Source organism: Scylla paramamosain, chromosome 24 (genome assembly GCF_035594125.1).
Source record: "Scylla paramamosain isolate STU-SP2022 chromosome 24, ASM3559412v1, whole genome shotgun sequence".
Classification (NCBI taxonomy): Eukaryota; Metazoa; Arthropoda; class Malacostraca; order Decapoda; family Portunidae; genus Scylla; species Scylla paramamosain.
The window spans coordinates 14,441,659-14,460,521 of NC_087174.1; the positions used below are offsets into that span (position 1 = coordinate 14,441,659).

Genomic DNA, 18,863 nt, shown 5'->3' on the forward strand with positions numbered 1-18,863 from the left:
TTGATGTATTTGTGTGTATGTTACCTTTATGGAACCTCCTGGTGATAGAAGCCATGATGCACAGGTTTGGTACTGAAGAGCTCTTCAAGGATGAGTCTGGGAAAGAGGATGAGGCTATTCACTATGACAATCAAGCCATTGAAGAGCTGTTGGACCGTAGTAAGGAGGGTATTGAACAGAAGGAGAACTGGGCCAATGAGTACCTGAGCTCCTTTAAGGTGGCCTCCTATGTCACTAAGGAAGGAGAGGAGGCAAGTATTTAAAAGTGGTCTTGTGACTATAAGATCATGTGTTTCATGGCATTACAAGAATGCCAGTATACATAATGTGCTTGAAAATGAATCATCATCACCATCATTATGATATATTTTCATGTCATTTAATAGTGATTTCTTTGAAATTGTGGCTATAATGATGCCTTCATTTCAGGAGGAAATGGAAGATGTAGAGGTGCTGAAGCAGGAGGCAGACAATACTGACTCACAGTATTGGGAGCGTCTCCTACGGCATCATTTTGAACAGCAACAGGAAGATCTTGCCCGCACCTTGGGCAAAGGCAAACGTGTCCGAAAGCAGGTGAGTTTTTCTTCATGAAATGTTGATATGTATTTGCCAGGATGGTTCACATTATTGATATTCTTATGAAAGTGATCAGATATTGGCCATGCATCCCTGTCATTTATTTTCTGAAGAAACTCCAACATGTCATATTTAATTGTATTTTTGTGTGGCAGGTGAATTACAATGATGCAGCAGATGGTCGTGAAGACCTCACTTGGCAAGAACAAGGCTCTGATTACAATTCTGATTTCTCGCTGCCGTCTGATAATGATAACGATGACGAGTTTGATGAGAAGAATGAAAGTAAGTACACAGAAACAGTTTTTAGATTTTTATAGTGAAGCATGCTTGCATTTTTGCCTTCATTGTTAACTGATAATGTGGGACTACTGCATGGTCTATGAAATCTTCTCCATGAACACCTTAAGTTCATTTTAAGTTCAGCTGAACTTCAGATGGAATACTGCCAAAAAACAACTTCCTAGAATACTGACTGTGTGTGTAGCTTGTTTTTAATTTTGTTCCAAAAGATGCATAGCAATATGTTTTTGTTTGGGACTGATATAATGCCACAGGAAACAGAATTTAGACCCCAGCTTTACTTTCGTAGATATTTGCATTTTATTTTTGTGTATCTTTTAGATGAAATCTGTATATTGGAAATGCAGATTTATTTTGACAAAGATAATAAGACAACAGCTCAAGGATGAAATATTAATATTTTAATGCAATATTGAGATCTATTCATATTCACATTTGAATAATTATTATTAGAAATCAAAGTATAGACATTTCCCAAGTTAAGAATGAGTTAGGTCTTAAGGCGGGTTGCCACACGCGCACTTTTTGGGCACGACGTGGCACGAGGTGAGTGCGCACCCAATTCGCGCCAACTCATGCCCAACAGCGCGGCAGCTCGTGCAGACCTCTTGCCACCAAGTCGGGGAAGTCGAGGCAGGTGGCACGACATCGCGTTAAAATTAAAACAGTTTCATTTTTTTTCCCGACGTGGTACGAAGTGGCGACGTCGGCCCCACCTCGTGCCATCACCTCGTGACACCTCGTACCCTGTTCGAGACACCTCGCGCCTATTGGCATGACGTCGTGCCTGGCGCGCAGTGGTGCGAGCTCGTGCTACCTGGGCGCGAGGTGTCACGAGGTGTGGTGCGGGGTGGTACGAGGTTAGTGCGAGGTGGGCGCGACGTTAGTCCGAGGTGGGCACAAAGTTAGCGCGAGGTGGTGGTGAGCTGTATAATTGCCTCTCACGTGACCTGATCCAAGGGGTATATAAACAGCACCCGTGGGCCACATGGTCACTTATCTCGCAAACACAGACAGAAGAAGAACCCTCCCATCTCCAGCCAACCTTTCCAAGATGCCCAAGAAAGGCAAGCAGCAGGAGTCTTCCCCAAGTCTGCAGGAGGAAGAAACTGGTGATGTTCCTCCTGAGGTTCCTGACGACAATGACGTTCCTGATGTGGAAGTGGTGAAGGTACAACCTGTTGCTGGGCTCTCCAGGAAACGCACTCGGCCATCCAAGAAAGACGTTCAGGACTACCCCTTCAACGACGACCAACTGAGGGAGATAGCAAACTACGTCCAGTTGCATTCAGAGCTCTACGATAAGCGGAACGAGAAGTGGCTGAATCCGGCGTGGAAGGAGAGCCTCTGGAAGGACCTGGCCCAAACTTTCTCGGACTGTTCCCACCAGCAGGTGAAGAAGGTGGTGGACAAGAAGAGAACAGATTTTGGGAAAATCGAGAAGAGGGAGAGCAAGAGTGGATCAGCAGCCAGGCCGAGGATGCAGAGGGAGCAGAAGATCGTCGAGGTTTGGGGCTTCCTGGCAGGTCACATCGCCCACGAAAGTACGCACCCTAGTGATGACTTCGGCAGACAAAGTGACGATCAAGATTCCTCCAGCCATGAGTCTGTCCTATCGGCCCACTCAATTGCCAGGAGGAAGAGGAAGAAGGAACGGCAGGAGGAGGAACTATCCAGCCCACGATCCACCAAATCTACCCAGGAGAGCAGTGCCATCCAAGAACTACTCCAGAGTGCACAGCTGCTAGCTACACGAAAACCACCAGTCGAGGGACCTGACGCTGACATCCGGCAGTTTGTTGAATTTATGTACACTCGCCTGAAGAAGGTTTCCCCCATGCATCATGGAGTACTCTTCTCCAAGATCGCGTACATGATCAGCCTCATGGAGGAACCAGTGATGGCCAGGAGTGCTATTAAAGACCCGAGGAGGTTGCTGGATTCTGTGCCCATGCTACTAGGAGTTGCGAGCCCATCGCACCTGTGGCAGCCTCCTGCACCGCCTACTCTTGCTCCTGCTCCTCCTCCTCCTCCTCCAGTCTATCATCAGCCGCAGTACCAGCAGCCACATTACTCGCGCCCCAATACCAACAACAACAGTACCAACAGCCTCAACAACAATACCAGCCTCAACAATCAGAACAGCAACAGTTCCCTCAGCAGCCACAGCAGCAGCAGGTGCCCACCCCAATACAGTGGGAATCTATACTCGGCTGTTCACCGTCCCCCGTCAAGACCCTGCAGCACACAAGTATGACCACCAAACTCCAGGGCCAGAAGACGAAATCGCCGGCGAAAAAGGCCATAATGTCCCCCATGATCGAGACGCCGAAGGGCTACGAGGCGGAGGATAGCGACGAGTAAATGTAAACAAAATAAAAATGTATTGCATATAAAAATATGTTAAAATGTATGAAATAAATATGAAAAAAACAACTATATTTTTTCCCTTTTCATTTATAATATAAGTATGGATATAAAATAATAACTGGTAAAAGGAGACATTAAAAACACTTTTTTAATGTTTCCTTTTACCAGTAAAAAAAATTATAAACTACAAACTGAATATAAATAATTGGGACATAAATGGTAAAAGAGAAAAAAAATATACTAAAACTTGGGAAGTTAAGAAATGGATTGAAAATTGAGGATTTGAAATGATAACAGATAAAAGGGAATAATGAAGAGTTGGTAATAAAGAACTTGGAAAATAATAACTGAATATATAAATAAGGTATTGAAATAATAACTGGTAAAAGGTAAAACACTTGGAAAATTAAATCAGAGAATCACACATGGAAAAGGTACTGTCCCCATAATATATATATATATATATATATATATATATATATATATATATATATATATATATATATATATATATATATATATATATATATATATGAACATTTTATAGCTTTGATATATCCATCAAGTATAGATTTTATTTCAATGTCGTAAATATGAAAAATTCTTTGCTAAAATTTTAATCTTATAACCAGACGATCTTAACAATTTTAGACCAAAGTCTTATGTAATTAATAAATGAAGGTGTTTAATTATCCAGATTTGCCTATTATTTAATAAGTTAATAATTTTTGTAAACATTAAATTCATATTTAAAATTTTTTTTTAACATATATTCTATTTTACTCTTATTTCCTTTCCCATTCCCTCCCACCCAAATATGATATTCCTATAATGTATATAGTTTATATTTTGGGGTATAATTCAAAGTCAAGGAAGCTTAATCGGTTTCTTTATTATCAAATACACAGATAACATTTATTAACACAGCTTATATATATATATATATATATATATATATATATATATATATATATATATATATATATATATATATATATATATATATATATATATATATATATATATTATTTATTTATTTAATTATATTGCTCCATCCTTTGTTCGTCTGCTGGTCGTCCTCTTGGATATACCATCCTTTCTTGCCAGGGAACTGCGCCTGCTTCTGATGCATAGTACAAAGCCAGGTAGTCTCGGACGGCCTTTGCTTCTCTCGTTGGATTTGTTCCCCGTCAAGTTTGGAGGCGTTGCATCAGATTTGGTATGTTCCTCCACGATCCATCAATCACGTTATGGTCACCATTTTCGCAGTCGACTTCTTGGGGATGAAAATTTGAGTAGCGGTCCAATATCAGGTTGTGCATCACACACCCACACATGGTGACAATTTTGACAACTGCAGGTCGTTGTAGCATGGTAGTGCCGAAGACTAAATCGTGACTGCAGGAGACCGAAAGCATTTTCCACCACACGACGGGCGCGAGACAACCTGTAGCTGAAGATTTTTCCTTCGTATACCTGGGATTGATGTGAGTAAGGTTTCATAAGCCAGGTCTTGAGGGCGAAGGCATCATCAGCAACAATGTGGAATAGGATTGGCGTGTCGTCACTCGGCAGGAAGCTGTGCTCTGGAAATCCCACTCGTTTCTGCGCGATGGCATCGTGAAGGGTGCACTTGAACCAAGTTCCTCCATCACCAGCACTTCCTTCAGCACCTACGTCGACGTACAGGAACTTGTAGTTTGCATCTGCGACGGCCATGAGGACAATGCTGTGGAACTTCTTGTAATTGAAGAACAGTGATCCTGCATGCCAGGGCTTCTTCACTCGAACATGCTTGCCATCCAGACCACCTCCACACTTGTGATAGTTCCACCTCTTTGAGAATCCTTCGGCAACTTGATTCCATTCTTCTGGAGTTCTTGGGCACTTGAGCACCTCAGGTTTGTATATGTCAATTATGGCCTGGCAGACTTTAGGTACGAATCTACAGATGGCGGTTTTGGAGACCCTGAAGCTGTATTGCAGACTCGTATATGAATTGCCGGATGCCAGGAATCGGAGGGTGACAGCCAACTTCAACCCCACTGACAGGGGCTCTCTCATTCTGGTGGCTTTTTTGGCGAGGATTGGAGTAAGCCGGTCCACCATCTCTCCGAAAAGTTCAGGTTTGATGCGGAGGAAGTTCTTGTAGCCCTTGGTGTCTTCTCGGTTGAGCTCCTGCAGCAGGTGGTGAAAATCGCCATGCATCGATCGTCTCGTAAGCCATTCACGGCACCATATTGTTCTGGGTCTTCTTGCTCGTGGCTGGGGTGGCACGGGAGGTTGCTGTAGACGTCTTCTTCGCAGCAGCAATGCAGCAGCCACCATCAGGATTCCTGCCATCAGTACTTGAGCCTCTTGTCTGTAGTTTTCTTCCTCCATCTTCCCTGCTTGCCAGTCTAGCTTTGAGTGACTTGATCATCATTCCCCACCCTTTATATACCGCTTGGGAGGCGCTGCAAATATTGGACGCATCCTCACAACACCCCGTGACATATCGTGACAGTACATCGGCAACAACCTCGTAATTAATTAAAATGCCTGTGCGACCCCTCAAAACGGGTCGTCGGGTTGGGCCACACCTCGTGTGCACGTCGCGATGACCTCGTGCCCACGTCGTGATCACCTCGTGTCACGTCTCGCAACACCTCGTGCCCAGGTCGGGCTCACCTCGTGCCACATCGCCACACCCTTGCGCGCAATGTACCCGACGTCTCTGTTTCTGTACTGTTTCTACTCGCGGTGTGGCGCGCACTCACCTCGTGCCACGTCGTGCCCAAAAAGTGCGCGTGTGGCAACCTACCTTTAGACAGATGTTCATAAGTCGTTAATTTGAAAAATATTGTGGGATGTAAAGTACCCTCTTGAGTTTGTGCTTGCTTTCTTCCAAACTTGAGTGTCACAGTTCTTGGGGGTATTGAAAACATTGAAAACCCCTTATTTATGCCAGCCACATAGCCTACCACTGTGTGTGTGTGTTTTGTCCTCACATTCAGCATGTTACAGCTTTGTGGTGCTGCCACACTGTGTGCGTTTTGTTCTCACATTCTGCATGGCACAGTGGAATGGCTTCACAACACTTAGAACTGTATGAGTGTGTGTGTGTGTGTTTTGGCTTCATATTTGGGGTGACAGCTATGTGGCAGTGTGTACTTGTTGAGGTGGTGGTGCCAAAAGGTGTGCCAGGGAAACATGGTGGTAGTGCTGGTGCAGCATATTAATATAATGAAACAAAACTATAACAAAGATAAGGTGAGTTGCCAGGAGCTGTACATCCATGCCCAAGGCTGGCTGCATGAGGACTCTGTCCGCCTCCAAGGCTGGGCGGATGAGGACTGGCAAGACTGGGAGTAGACTCCCCATGTGGGTAGTGGGGTCAGGTAACAGCTGGTGCTCTCAACCTCACTGGGAGCCCATGGCAGATGGAGCAGGTCGGAGCACAGCTGCAGACAAAGGCAGGCAGAGACGAGGCTTGACCTTACTCTCCATGTGGTCAGGGTTGGGTGGCCAGAGGCTGGCGTCAAGTCACAGGCAGGTGCCATGTAGGGAGTGGAATGTTGGGCAGGGGTGAGCCATCTTGTCACAAGTGCAGCAGGTAGTGTAAACAACATGGTGTTTCCTGACCTTGATGCTACATGTGACCCAGGATTTCTCCTGACCGACATGTGTTCATAATTCAGGTGTTTGTAAGCTGGGGAGCACCTGTATTCTCATTACCGTTCAAATACTTTGGAAGAGTAGTTGTATTTTCAAATCTAGGGCTGAGAACAAGAAAGGCCAATGTCAAAAAATGGCCAATTGAAGATAAGACCATCACTAAACTAAAAATTTATATCTGTATCAGTGCTATAAGGGCCAATGTCGTCCGTGGGTTCAGGGAGCTACAATAAGCGCTCTATTCTAGCCAAAGTCGAGTAACAAATGAAAATATTCATGCTAGAAAGGCCAATGTTGAGATTGGCCCTTGTTGCATTCATTTACTACAACCATAGAGGGCCACGTGAGAGGCCAATGTCAACTCCAGCCTTTCTTGCACCCAATGATGTTAATAATTCTAGGGCTGAGAACAAGAAGGGCCAATGTCATAAAACCATGTTTTGAGGAAAACGCATTTGAAAAATTGCTTCCTTTATTAAAAATCAGGCAAGTACAGCAAACGAAAGCTTTTTTTTTTTTCGTGATTACTTGCCTTTTAACCTGCTATTTCCTGTCCAAGGCATTGCATTATTGTTTTCACTTTGAAGAAAAAAAAATAGACCAAACTGAAAATTTTAATTCCTGCAAATTGTGCAAAAAAAAAAAAAATTGCATGTATGGAGAAAATTTTTTTAAACATTTTGAAGTTAAACTATATCGTTCTAGTAGCTATTCTTACAATATCTGTAATATTCTTGCTTGGAATGAAAGAAAACATCCTAAATCAATGGCTAAAGAAAAGTGAAAAAAAAAACAAGATTGATTAATTTACAAACTCAAGTAGAATAATCAATCACTAAACAAAAATTGATACATTTTTGACATACTGAGTAACATCCTCAATCAATGGCTAAAGAAATTGAAAAAAAAAACCAAGATTGATTCATTAACAAACACAAGTAGATTAACCAAAATAAATAAAAAATTATATTTTTTTAACATGTAGAGTTCAATAGAAAAGTAATGATCCATAGTCATTATGACATCAGTCATAACACTCACACAATGGGTTCTTCATCTAAATAAACATCATCTGAAGCATCTTCTGCTGCCTGCAGGCTTCTGTAAAAATGTCTGCTTCCTGCAGAAATAAGTGGAAGGAGATCCATCAAGTCCTTCAACTTTTTGGGTGGAATTTTCCTTGGTCCCTCTTCAAGCTGTGGGAGAATCCAAATGGGTGGTCTTCCTTTTTCCTTTCTTCTTAAATCAAAATGCTGCAGTGCAGCATTTTGGAAAAAGGATGTCCAGCACATAATCTGGCCAATTTCATTTTGATTGTATTCCATCTTCTTAATTTTCATCCAATTTACTTGTTGCCCATTTTTATCTTTGTGGCAGTTCACCAGGGGGCCAGCAGACATATACAAACTTTTAAAATTAATGAAATCTGTTGTTTGCATTTCAGTCACTTGTAACTTATTTTTTCTATGGATTGCTCTTATTGTTGTGCTCCAGTCCCGTGGCACCTCAATGTTTGTAGCTGTTTTTCTATATTTTTCTATCAAAGCATGTACTGTGTCTGCTTCCATGTGTGTATGGCCAGGTTCTAAGAAAGAATGTGTTATTTTTATCCCCTTACTCCTGGAAACATGCATAAGCATGGCTGCAAATAAATGGTTCCTATTTTGGCCACCACACAAGTCACTGTATAGTCGAATGTCCTTAATGTCTTCTGGGAGGCCATTCAACCATTTCATTACACATGAACCTATTTCTTGGCCACCTCTTTTAGCAATAGTTTCATCCCATATCATGCAGTGTGCTTTATTTCCATCCACACTTGTTTCAAAAATGGTTAAGTTATATACAGCAAGTTGTCTCTTGTAGTAAACTATTCCTGTCTGCAACATTGGGCAAGGCAATACTTTCTGGAGGTCAAAGGATGCAGTAACAATTCCTTTGTTTTTAAGAGCAAGCTCTTTATCAGCTCTTTTTTCATTGTAAGCCATCTCTGCTAGTTCATGGTGTTTTGCTTTCTCTTCTTCAATGCGGTTTTTATCATCCTCACTAGCAGTCATTAGAGATGCCTTAAAAGTATCACATTTTTCACAAGTGTCCTGGGATGGGTGATGGAAGGACAGATTGAACTCTTCATTGAAGATTTTTCTGTACATTGATTCTTTTTCTGGTGGTGAGTTGTTTTCATGGCAGTATTTTTGGTACAATCGATACATCTGAGCTATTGTGAGATCTGGATTCAAATATTTTCTTTCTGAGTCTGCCCTAGCATAATGACTTTTCCAGGCCGGAAACTGGTTGATATGCTTCTTAATCATCTCTAGTGATTTGGGAGATATTTTCTTCTGTTTCCCATGTTTTCCTCTTCCATCTGGTGCTACAATGCCACTTCCAGACTGTCGCATCTTCTCTGTAACAATCCTAGCTCTCTTGAGCGTAATACCAAAAGTAGATAAAAACATCTTTTGACATACTTCCTTTTCAGGTATTGCTTCTTTAAGAAAGTAGTGCCTTGAAAATCTTCTTCGGCTTTCACCTTCACTGCCTCGCAACCGCTGACTTTTCTTATTTTCTTCAATAATCAAACCACAAAGGATTTGATTTTGTTCTTCAGGTGTCGCATTTCTATAATCCTGGTATAGCCTCCTCCGATCCTCTTCTTTAAACTTCTCATAGCACCTTCTCCGACAGCTTTCTCAGCATGGACTTCTCATAGGTTGAGCTTTATTCAGTTTTCCTGTTGTGGATACATGTTCTTCTCCTCTCGCTTTCTTCTTTTTGCGAACATTTCTCTCCCACAGTGAGGGTTGCCTTAAACGCTTTCTACTTTGACGTCTTCCTGTTGCCGGTACATCATCTGTTATGAAAGAATTATAACAAGTCAGCACAAATTTAATGAATATAATGCCATTCTTAGCCTAATAAATACTATTCATAAAATTTTTTTTATTAAATTTATTAACGTAATCGTAAAATTTGCAATATCTGAGTCTATAAACTGAAGAAAAATATAGTTTATTACCTAGGATGTCCCCTTCTTCATCACATTCATTTGAAGACGGTTCGTAGTCTTTATCAACTACAGAATCATCTGTATCACTTTCCTCTTGGTTCTCCATTATGACGACCTAATGAGAAGACTGCAGGAGGGAGACTAGTGGGAGAGCGTGATGTGAGCTGTCAGGCAGGGGACTGTGGCTAGCAGGTTGATTCATGTTGCATCTTGACAATGTCTGATGTACTCTAACGTACATTCACTGATATCACACACATTACTACTGATTTTGATATTAAATAAATAGTAATAAGTCTTGCAACCACATTACTAACAAACAATGGTTATAAAATTATAGGATTATTTTTTTTATAAAATACACACGTTAAACTTAGCATCCTCTCTCTCTCTCTCTCTCTCTCTCTCTCTCTCTCTCTCTCTCTCTCTCTCTCTCTCTCTCTCTCTCTCTCTCTCTCTCTCTCTCTCTCTCTCTCTCTCTCTCTCTCTCTCTCTCTCTCTCTCTCTCTCTCTCATCCTATAACTGATTTGTTTCAAGAAAAGATGGGACATGTCTGGTCTCTGGGACATCTTTCTCAACACCACCCATCCAACACACACCTACAAAAGTGATTTCAAACTAAGGAAGCTAGCTATGGGGCTTTATTTGTTAGCAAATGAAATATCACATATTATTCACTGCACTTTATGTAGTGGAAAATATTATAATGCTGATATAGGTCGTAAATGGAGTTAATGAAAGATTGTGCTATATTCTATTAGGTTAGAAGGTGTAGTCCATCAAATTGTCATCAAAATTAAATAGATGTATTACAGATGTATAAAATGAGCTTCACAATTGCAATTCTGATGTTCAAATGTATTGAATTTCTCAACTTAAGGTGTTCATATGTCATGTATGTCAGAGGACAGGACACTTGTGCAACCATTCCCATTTCCAGTCCTTGGCTACATACCACATTGCAGTACTGCATTGTTGGTATAAAGATACTCAAGGACAGAGTATTCCAGATTGGTAATATCTATTATGTGAAAATACAGTATGGTACACGACAATGCACAGTCGTCATAATGTACAACTGCAATAACGCACAAAAATTTTAATAAATATGTAATCAGAATAATGAACCAAAACTGGCATAATGAACTCACCACTCGTGTGAGCACTGGAATTTTGATAAATATTTAATCGGAATAACGAACCAAAACTGGCAAGACGAACTTACTGTTCATGTGAGCACTGGAATTTTAATAAATATTTAATCAGAATAATGAACCAAAACTGGCATGACAAACTTACCATTCATGCGAGCACTGAAATTTTAATAAAAATCTAATTGGAAGACACTAAAACTCGTAAGACTAACTCAACAGCTGTGTGAGCCACTGCTCATATATCCGGCGCCTGCTCTTTCATCCTTTTTTCCTTTCCTCTCCCTTCTTTCATCTTGTTTCAAACTTCCCTCCCTGTCACCTCCCCTTCCTGTTATCTGTCAGAAATAAGAGACTAGGGAGTAATACCTCGTTCTCTCTCTCCCCAACATTCATTTTATGTCATTTTTGCTTCATCCTTTCTCACTCTCATATAAGTAATTCCATTTTCCTTCTCAATCAGTCTCATTCTATTTTAGCAATCCTTAGGATTGTTCTTACTTTCAGATAGAGAGAGAGAGAGAGAGAGGTGAAATAATTCTCCAGAAAAGATCAAAAGGAAAAGGAAGAGAGAGAGAGAGAGCTCTGATATGTGGTGGTTTACTCTATGTATACGCATGATGCCAGTAGTGAGTAAATGTGACCCATACTTGTCAAAGCAGTGTGAAAGAATTTAGTAAGAATTTAGGACTAGGCGTGAAACTTGGCAGGGTACAGAGTATATTTGTTATATAATCTCAAATGTAAATGTGCTTGTTTTGCTGTATTTTTTAAAAATTATGGAATTTTTTTTATATTGTTTTCTAGTTCTCTGGAACCAATTAATTTTCCCCCATAAGTTCTTCACTTGCCATAACACACATTTGCCACAACGAACACTACATTGGAACGAATCATGTTTGTTGTCGTGTACCGTACTGTAGATGCAGTTGTAAAACTGACTTACCTTTAGTTGTATGGTAAATGAAACTTATAGCAGAGAGGTTAGGAAAATTTGATAATAATGATTGTAGTCAGGTTGTGTCTTTACCTTTTTCTTTATGCAAGTTGAAAGATATATTCATTGAATTTTCTGTAAAAACTTGATTTGACAGTTCCAGTTTTAAAAGGATACCTGTTTGAAAGGCTCAGTTTTACTTACAAAGTGTGGGCAGTGAATGGGTGTGTGATGGAGAGGGAAAAGGATGTCATTAGAAAGGGCCAAGGTGAGATTGATGAAAATGGAATTGCATATTTTGTGTTTAGATAAACACTAAGCAAAGGATAAGTCAGCTGATAGTAATAACCTAATCATGAGTTGGCTGGTTAATATCTACTGATCTAACAGAATTTTTGAAAAGAACAGTTTTGTTTCCTTAAAGGGATGTGCTTGCCAACAATATAATTACAAAACAGCATTGACACAAAGAAGCCTAGTGGCAGTTTGATTTAATAATTGCCCTTTGTAAATTTGTCAGATCATGGAAATACTGTATTTGTGTAATTGAGGAAAATAGGAGGCATATATAGTAATGTTATTACTTAATTTCACATGCTCAGTTGTTAAAAGCATTTTACTTTGCATCTTTTGAAGTGACAACATGCTGGAAGATTAAAAAAGTTCCAGTCCAGTCTGGTGGGAAAGCTTCATCTGTGTCTAGCAAACAAGTTCCAGTGCAGTCTGCTAAGGAAATCCTAATCCATTGTGATAAGGTGCAACCCAAGAAACCTTGCAAGAAAAATTTGTCTGAATCCGCCAAGAAAAGCCTCATGAAGTCGAGTGAATTTGGTCTAATCCAGTCCAATGAGAATATTTCTCTTCAGTCATTTTCAAAGGATGGGATCCAACCTAGTCTAACTGCTGAATCTCCAAAGTTAGCCAGTCACATTGCAACAATCTTAACCAGTTCTAGGGCTCCCCTCCTTCCTCATAAACAGCTCAACATGTGTATCAAGGAGTCTGGTACTAATGGCAAGGCACAGAGGTCTGTCAGACCCAAACAGAAGAAAATACATGACTTTTTCAAGCCACTTAATTGTGCCTCTGATAATTGCATCCCCAGTACTTCCACTACCTTGCCTAATAAATCTCAAGGAGTGGAGGTATTGGAGATTGGGAAGTAGCTGTTATTACCACCCTGCTGCAGGATGGTGGAAATTGTGGCAGGGACTTCATCTTCCACCAACATTATCACCTTAATTCTCGCATACATTATCATCACCAGAAGCACTTATATTATCTACACTCCAATGGTTCATACCTGGGTCATCAGTGGAGAAGGTAAATTGTTATTACAGTATTGTTTTCATTATTACAGTAAAGGCTTGTATTGAGTGACTAGTACTTGTGAGCCCTTGGAGAGTTGACTTTTCCTTATGGGATAACTTAAAACTTTATTTTCTAGCAAATCATAATTCTGTATGAAGAGATAAAGTAAACATGGTTTCTTTTATTTGTTGATGAAATTAATTTTGGTATCCAAGAAGTGGTGCTACTCAGCACTTCTAGCCTCACCCATCAGCTCCCTTCATTGTAACTCATCTATCTTGTCTTACTAGTGACAATCAAATTCATTACAAATGATACATGTACATCACCAACATTCTCCATTATTTCCCAATCACCATCAACTCCTAAAGGCATGAGATAAATCACAAAACAGCAACCTATAAAAGCCCATTCACACACATCAGTGACGTATCAGTGCCGTGTCAGTCCAGTGAAATCTGTGATACTTCAGTGATGTCTGTTCATACACTTCCATACTGCATCATTGATTTCCAAGATGGCAAAGTTTTCCGACGTGGAATTGGCAGATTGCCATAATTCTTGATGAAGAGGAAGAGGCTGAGTATAAGCCAAAGAAAAGAATGTGGGTACATGAAGCATGGAAGAAAAGAAAGTACATTCATCATGCACAGCACTCGTCCGGTGTCCATGAAATACTAAAGAATATCAGTGGCGGTGATATTTTTTTCACAGGATGGAGACAGAACTGACACAAAGACTCAAAACACGGTACTGCGCCAGACGTGTGAATGTGTCAGCAGAATTCAAAGTAATGATATTTTTTTCACTGACACTGAAGCACTGAGTGCTCACAGAAATGATATGTCACTGATGTGTATAAATGGGCCCTAAGTGTGCCTGGGTGTGCTGATGCAAGGCTATAAGTAGATATTGTGTAGCAGTTACCATCTGTCACTGTCTTGTCTCATGTTTTGGCTCCTTTCTACTTCCATTGACATTTAATTTTTGTCATCTACCTCATTGTTTCCCCTAGCAGTGAGGTGGATGAGGAGAAAGATATGTCCCACAGTGGAGAACAGGGCTGTTGCAAGCCTTTCAGGGGCCTAATACAAAATTTTGTTTAGGTACCCCCTATGTTGTGAAACTATGATGAGTGGATTCCAAGCCCTTCATTAACATCTAAATGTATCAATCTGTTGGACTTTAAGAGGAAAAAAGCTAAATTCATAAATATATTAGTGTACTTTCTTTGACATGATTATACATATAATAGAGTAGCATTATCCCTTTAAGACATACATTCAATTTAAAAATTATAAATTAGACAAACAAAATGGATAAAAATGGAAATGTGTAAAATTTATGAGATCAACCAACCCCAAGGTGAGATTCCATAGTTCACCCAGGTGTCATGAGAGAAAACAACAAAGTCTTGGTGTCGTCATAAGAGAAAGCAGAGAGTGAAGAGCACAGACTCTTCACTCTCTTTACTCTCAAAATTCTGTCCCTAAGAACACTAACAGGTGAAATACACCCTCCATATCATAACAACGCCATGAATGTCTTACCTTTGCTCTGGGAGTGTTTATCTTCTTCAGTATCCATGACTTATCGTTGAGTGGCCTGAGCCTAACACATGACACCACGTACAGCTTGAGCTTGATAGGGGCAAAGCATCACACATACAGGACACATTCTGGAGTCCTGATCCAAATTTCAGGAGAATATGGCAAAATCCATATATCTGAATTTCTGGTGATTAATCATAATTTCAGTAGATCTATTGATACTCAACACATTTTTTTTAATAATAATAGAAAATTAATAATAATGGCAGCTTGGGTGCTGCTGGTGGCTTCAGGGTCTCTGCAGCTGCATAGTTTGTATGTAGCAAGAAACTATGGTAAAAAGTAAAATAATCAAAACATTTTTTTTTATTTATTTATTATTTATCATTATTTTTTTCTCCTTGGCCAGTGGCCCTATTACATAAAAAAAGACATTATGGCAGTGGGTGGAGGCATTACTACCCAGTAACCTCTTACAAGATTGCAGCATTACCTACTTAAGAGGTTGGTGTTTTGTAATTCATTTCGTGCATATGATAAGAATTCATTGCGACAGGGAAGTGATGGAAGGTATTGGTAATGTGGCCAATATAATAAACAGGTTTGACTTAGTCTTTCATAGGACAGGTTAGAGGAATAATTCATAGGACAGATTAGAGGAGTGAGGGTAGAGAGGGCAGCTGTGTTCAGTAGAGCCACAGCTTTGTTACAGATACTCATTTCATCTCTTCAGCATGTGAAAATGACTGCACAATATCATCAGTATGGTAGCTGACAAGCTCTCTCTCTCTCTCTCTCTCTCTCTCTCTCTCTCTCTCTCTCTCTCTCTCTCTCTCTCTCTCTCTCTCTCTCTCTCTCTCTCTCTCTCTCTCTCTCTCTCTCTCTCTCTCTCTCTCTCTCTCTCTCTCTCTCCATGGGAGATGCACAAAACAGTCACAAGGATTTTCCTGATGTAAATCAATCTTCAAGTGGGAGAATTAGTTGCAGTGATGAGCATTTTGAGATATAATTTGTTTCACATTTACTCATTTTTGTACATTTTATAGGTGACGGCAACAGGCGGTCCCGACGTAGGGCAGATCGCCATGACAGGGACCGTCCCCTGCCGCCCCTGCTGGCCAGGGTTGGTGGCAACATTGAGGTAAGATGGAGCACACTTCTTGTTATTTAGTGATGCATATTGTGTCCATGAATCTTGACTTGAGTGAGAAGAAATTACTCTGGTTGTAAAAGATGGACTAGAGAATTTAAGAGACTTAGGAGCCTAGGCAGAGCAGTGCCCTGGCATAAAGGCACTCTTGCACAAATGTAACTGTAGAAAAAAACATGTCTGGTTTAATTTCTCAGCTACTCTTTCCTAGGATTGGTTTAATTTTTCAGCTACTCTTTCTTAGGATTGGTTTAATTTCTCAGCTACTCTTTCTTAGGATTTGTATAATTTTCTATTTCCAACAAACTCAATTTCACTGTCGCCTTTCATATAACTGTTTGCTTGTATTGATACTAAAAATTGGAATCTTAATTAAGTCAGGAGAATGGGGAACACTCTCTCTCTCTCTCTCTCTCTCTCTCTCTCTCTCTCTCTCTCTCTCTCTCTCTCTCTCTCTCTCTCTCTCTCTCTCTCTCTCTCTCTCTCTCTCTCTCTCTCTCTCTCTCTCTCTCTCTCTCTCTCTCTCTCTCTCTCTCTCTCTCCCCCTTCTTTCCTTCCCTCCCTCCCCTTTCCCTTTTCTTCTCCCCCTTCCTTCCTTCCCTCCTCCCCCTTCCCTCCTTCCCTCCTCCCATCCTCCTTCCTCTTTCTGTCTCCTCTCTCTTCTCTCCTCCTCCTTCCTCTTTCTGTCTCCTCCTCCTCCTCCTCCTCCTCCTCCTCCTCCTCCTCCTCCTCCTCCTCCTCCTCCTCCTCCTCCTCCTCCTCCTCCTCCTCCTCCTCCTCCTCTACCTCCTCCTCCTCTTCCTCCTCCCCTTCCTCCCTCCAGTAATTCACAATAATTTAGTGAACTTTCTAGAGGAAAATGATGTAATCAATGACTCAGCATGGCTTCCGAAACAGACGTTCTTGTCTAACTAATCTGCTTGATTTCTTCTGTGATGTTTTCACCATGTATGACGAAACAAAAGCAGTAAATATAGTGTATCTAGATTTTCAAAAAGCTTTTGACAAAGTTTCCCACAAGCGGCTACTAGCTAAATTGAAGTCACATGGTATAAATGGAAAACTTCTCAATTGGCTTGAAGACTGGCTGTCTGAGCCACTTGGTCACTTGGACACTTGGTGTCTAGCCACTTGGTCAGACAAGTGGCAGATGAGCTTCAATGTAGATAAATGTAAAGTGTTGCACATTGGTAGTAATAACGATCACACTGATTACTTAATGAACGGTACTGAGCTTCTCAGGGTTAATGAGGAAAAGGACTTGGGCGTTATAATTACCTCAGACCTCAAGTCAAGTAAACACTGCTCGGAAGTAGTTAAAACAGCAAATAAATTGGTTGGGTTTATTGGTAGGACTTTCGAATTCAAATCAGAAGGGGTAATTCTCACATTGTTTAATACACTTGTCCGACCTCTACTTGAGTACTGCGTCCAGTTCTGGTTACCCCATTACAGGAAAGATATAGACAAGCTGAAGAGAGTCCAAAGAAGAGTTGATCCCACGACTGCGGAACAAGTCTTATGAGGAGCGGTTGAGGGAACTCAACTTGTTCAGTTTAGAGAAACAGCGAATGCGAGGAGACTTAATTGAACTGTTTAAGATGTGTCGGGGCTTTGATAACGTAAATGTAAACAACTATCTCATCATTGACAGTTCCAATACCACTAGAAATAATAGTTACAAGATTATAGGTAAGCGTTTCAGATCAGACAAGGCTAAGTATTATTTCTTCAATAGAATTGTAAATGTCTGGAACTCTCCCAGCACATATTGTCGATAGTAATACAATAGAAACTTTTAAACAAAGGTTGGACAATCACCTTGCAGCAACCCCTTATATAACATACTTTGTGCCTACATAATTTTTTTTTCTTTTTTTTTTTTAGTGAATAGTATAATTTCTCTTTCATCCTTTCCTATCACATCTTAGCCTTTCCTTCTCCCTATGCTCTCTTGTTTTCCTTCCTTGACCCCTAGTGTCCTCCATCCTCTAACTCTTAGAATCTGTAGTGGTAGTGGTAGAATAGACACACAGACAGCCTCGTTAAGGTACGTTTACACCGAGGCAAACACTAGCAACCTGGTAGCATGCTAACTGGTAGCATGCTATCAGGTTGCCTCTGTTTGCCCGGTTGCCTGGCAACCAGAGTTTGCCTGCTACCAATTTGCCAACGGTCGCCGGCTATCCGCAGCTGATGGGTTCAGTTGCCTGGTTGCCTCGCTCGCGATGGTTGTGTGGGACATAAACACGGTTAAAAAAGTGATTGAGGAGTACCGGGAGAGGAGAGTCCTCTGGGATTTATGTGACCCAGCATACAAGGATAACAAAAGAAAGTTAAGATCTGGGAGGATCTAGCTAAAGTGTTTAATTGTGATGTGAAAGAAATAAAGGATAAAGTGAAAAATCTGCGCACTACATTCCACAAATACAGAAAAAGAAAAGTGGATCAGCTACAAGCGAACAATGGATTCACTACAATTCTCTCACCTTCTTGCTTGAAGTCGATGCACCTAAAAAGGGACTGTCCACTGAAGAGGACATTTCTCAGGTTTGTACATATCATATTCATATTGTAGTTGCTTTTATTTGAATGTTATAACATGTGTTAATATTCATTTATGAGGAGAGTTATTTTATTGCTTATACTAATGCGTGTGTGTGTGCTGACGTGTGTGTGTGTGTGTGTGTGTCATGGATATACACGCGAGCAGGATTCATATAAATGGATAAGACATTGGAAATGTTATTCAATTTATTTTATTTCATTGATATCGCTTTCTCTCTCTCTCTCTCTCTCTCTCTCTCTCTCTCTCTCTCTCTCTCTCTCTCTCTCTCTCTCTCT

General features: G+C 40.6%; 1 protein-coding gene across 1 annotated transcript in view; it reads left to right on the top strand.

Annotated features, from left to right (window-relative positions):
• Window positions 1-18,863, top strand: part of LOC135112801 (chromodomain-helicase-DNA-binding protein Mi-2 homolog) — a 108,029-nt gene that overhangs the window by 40,971 nt on the left and 48,195 nt on the right. The window contains 4 exon segments of the mRNA XM_064027623.1: window positions 65-251; window positions 430-576; window positions 735-864; window positions 15,916-16,010. Coding sequence (XP_063883693.1) covers window positions 65-251; window positions 430-576; window positions 735-864; window positions 15,916-16,010 — 559 coding nt within the window.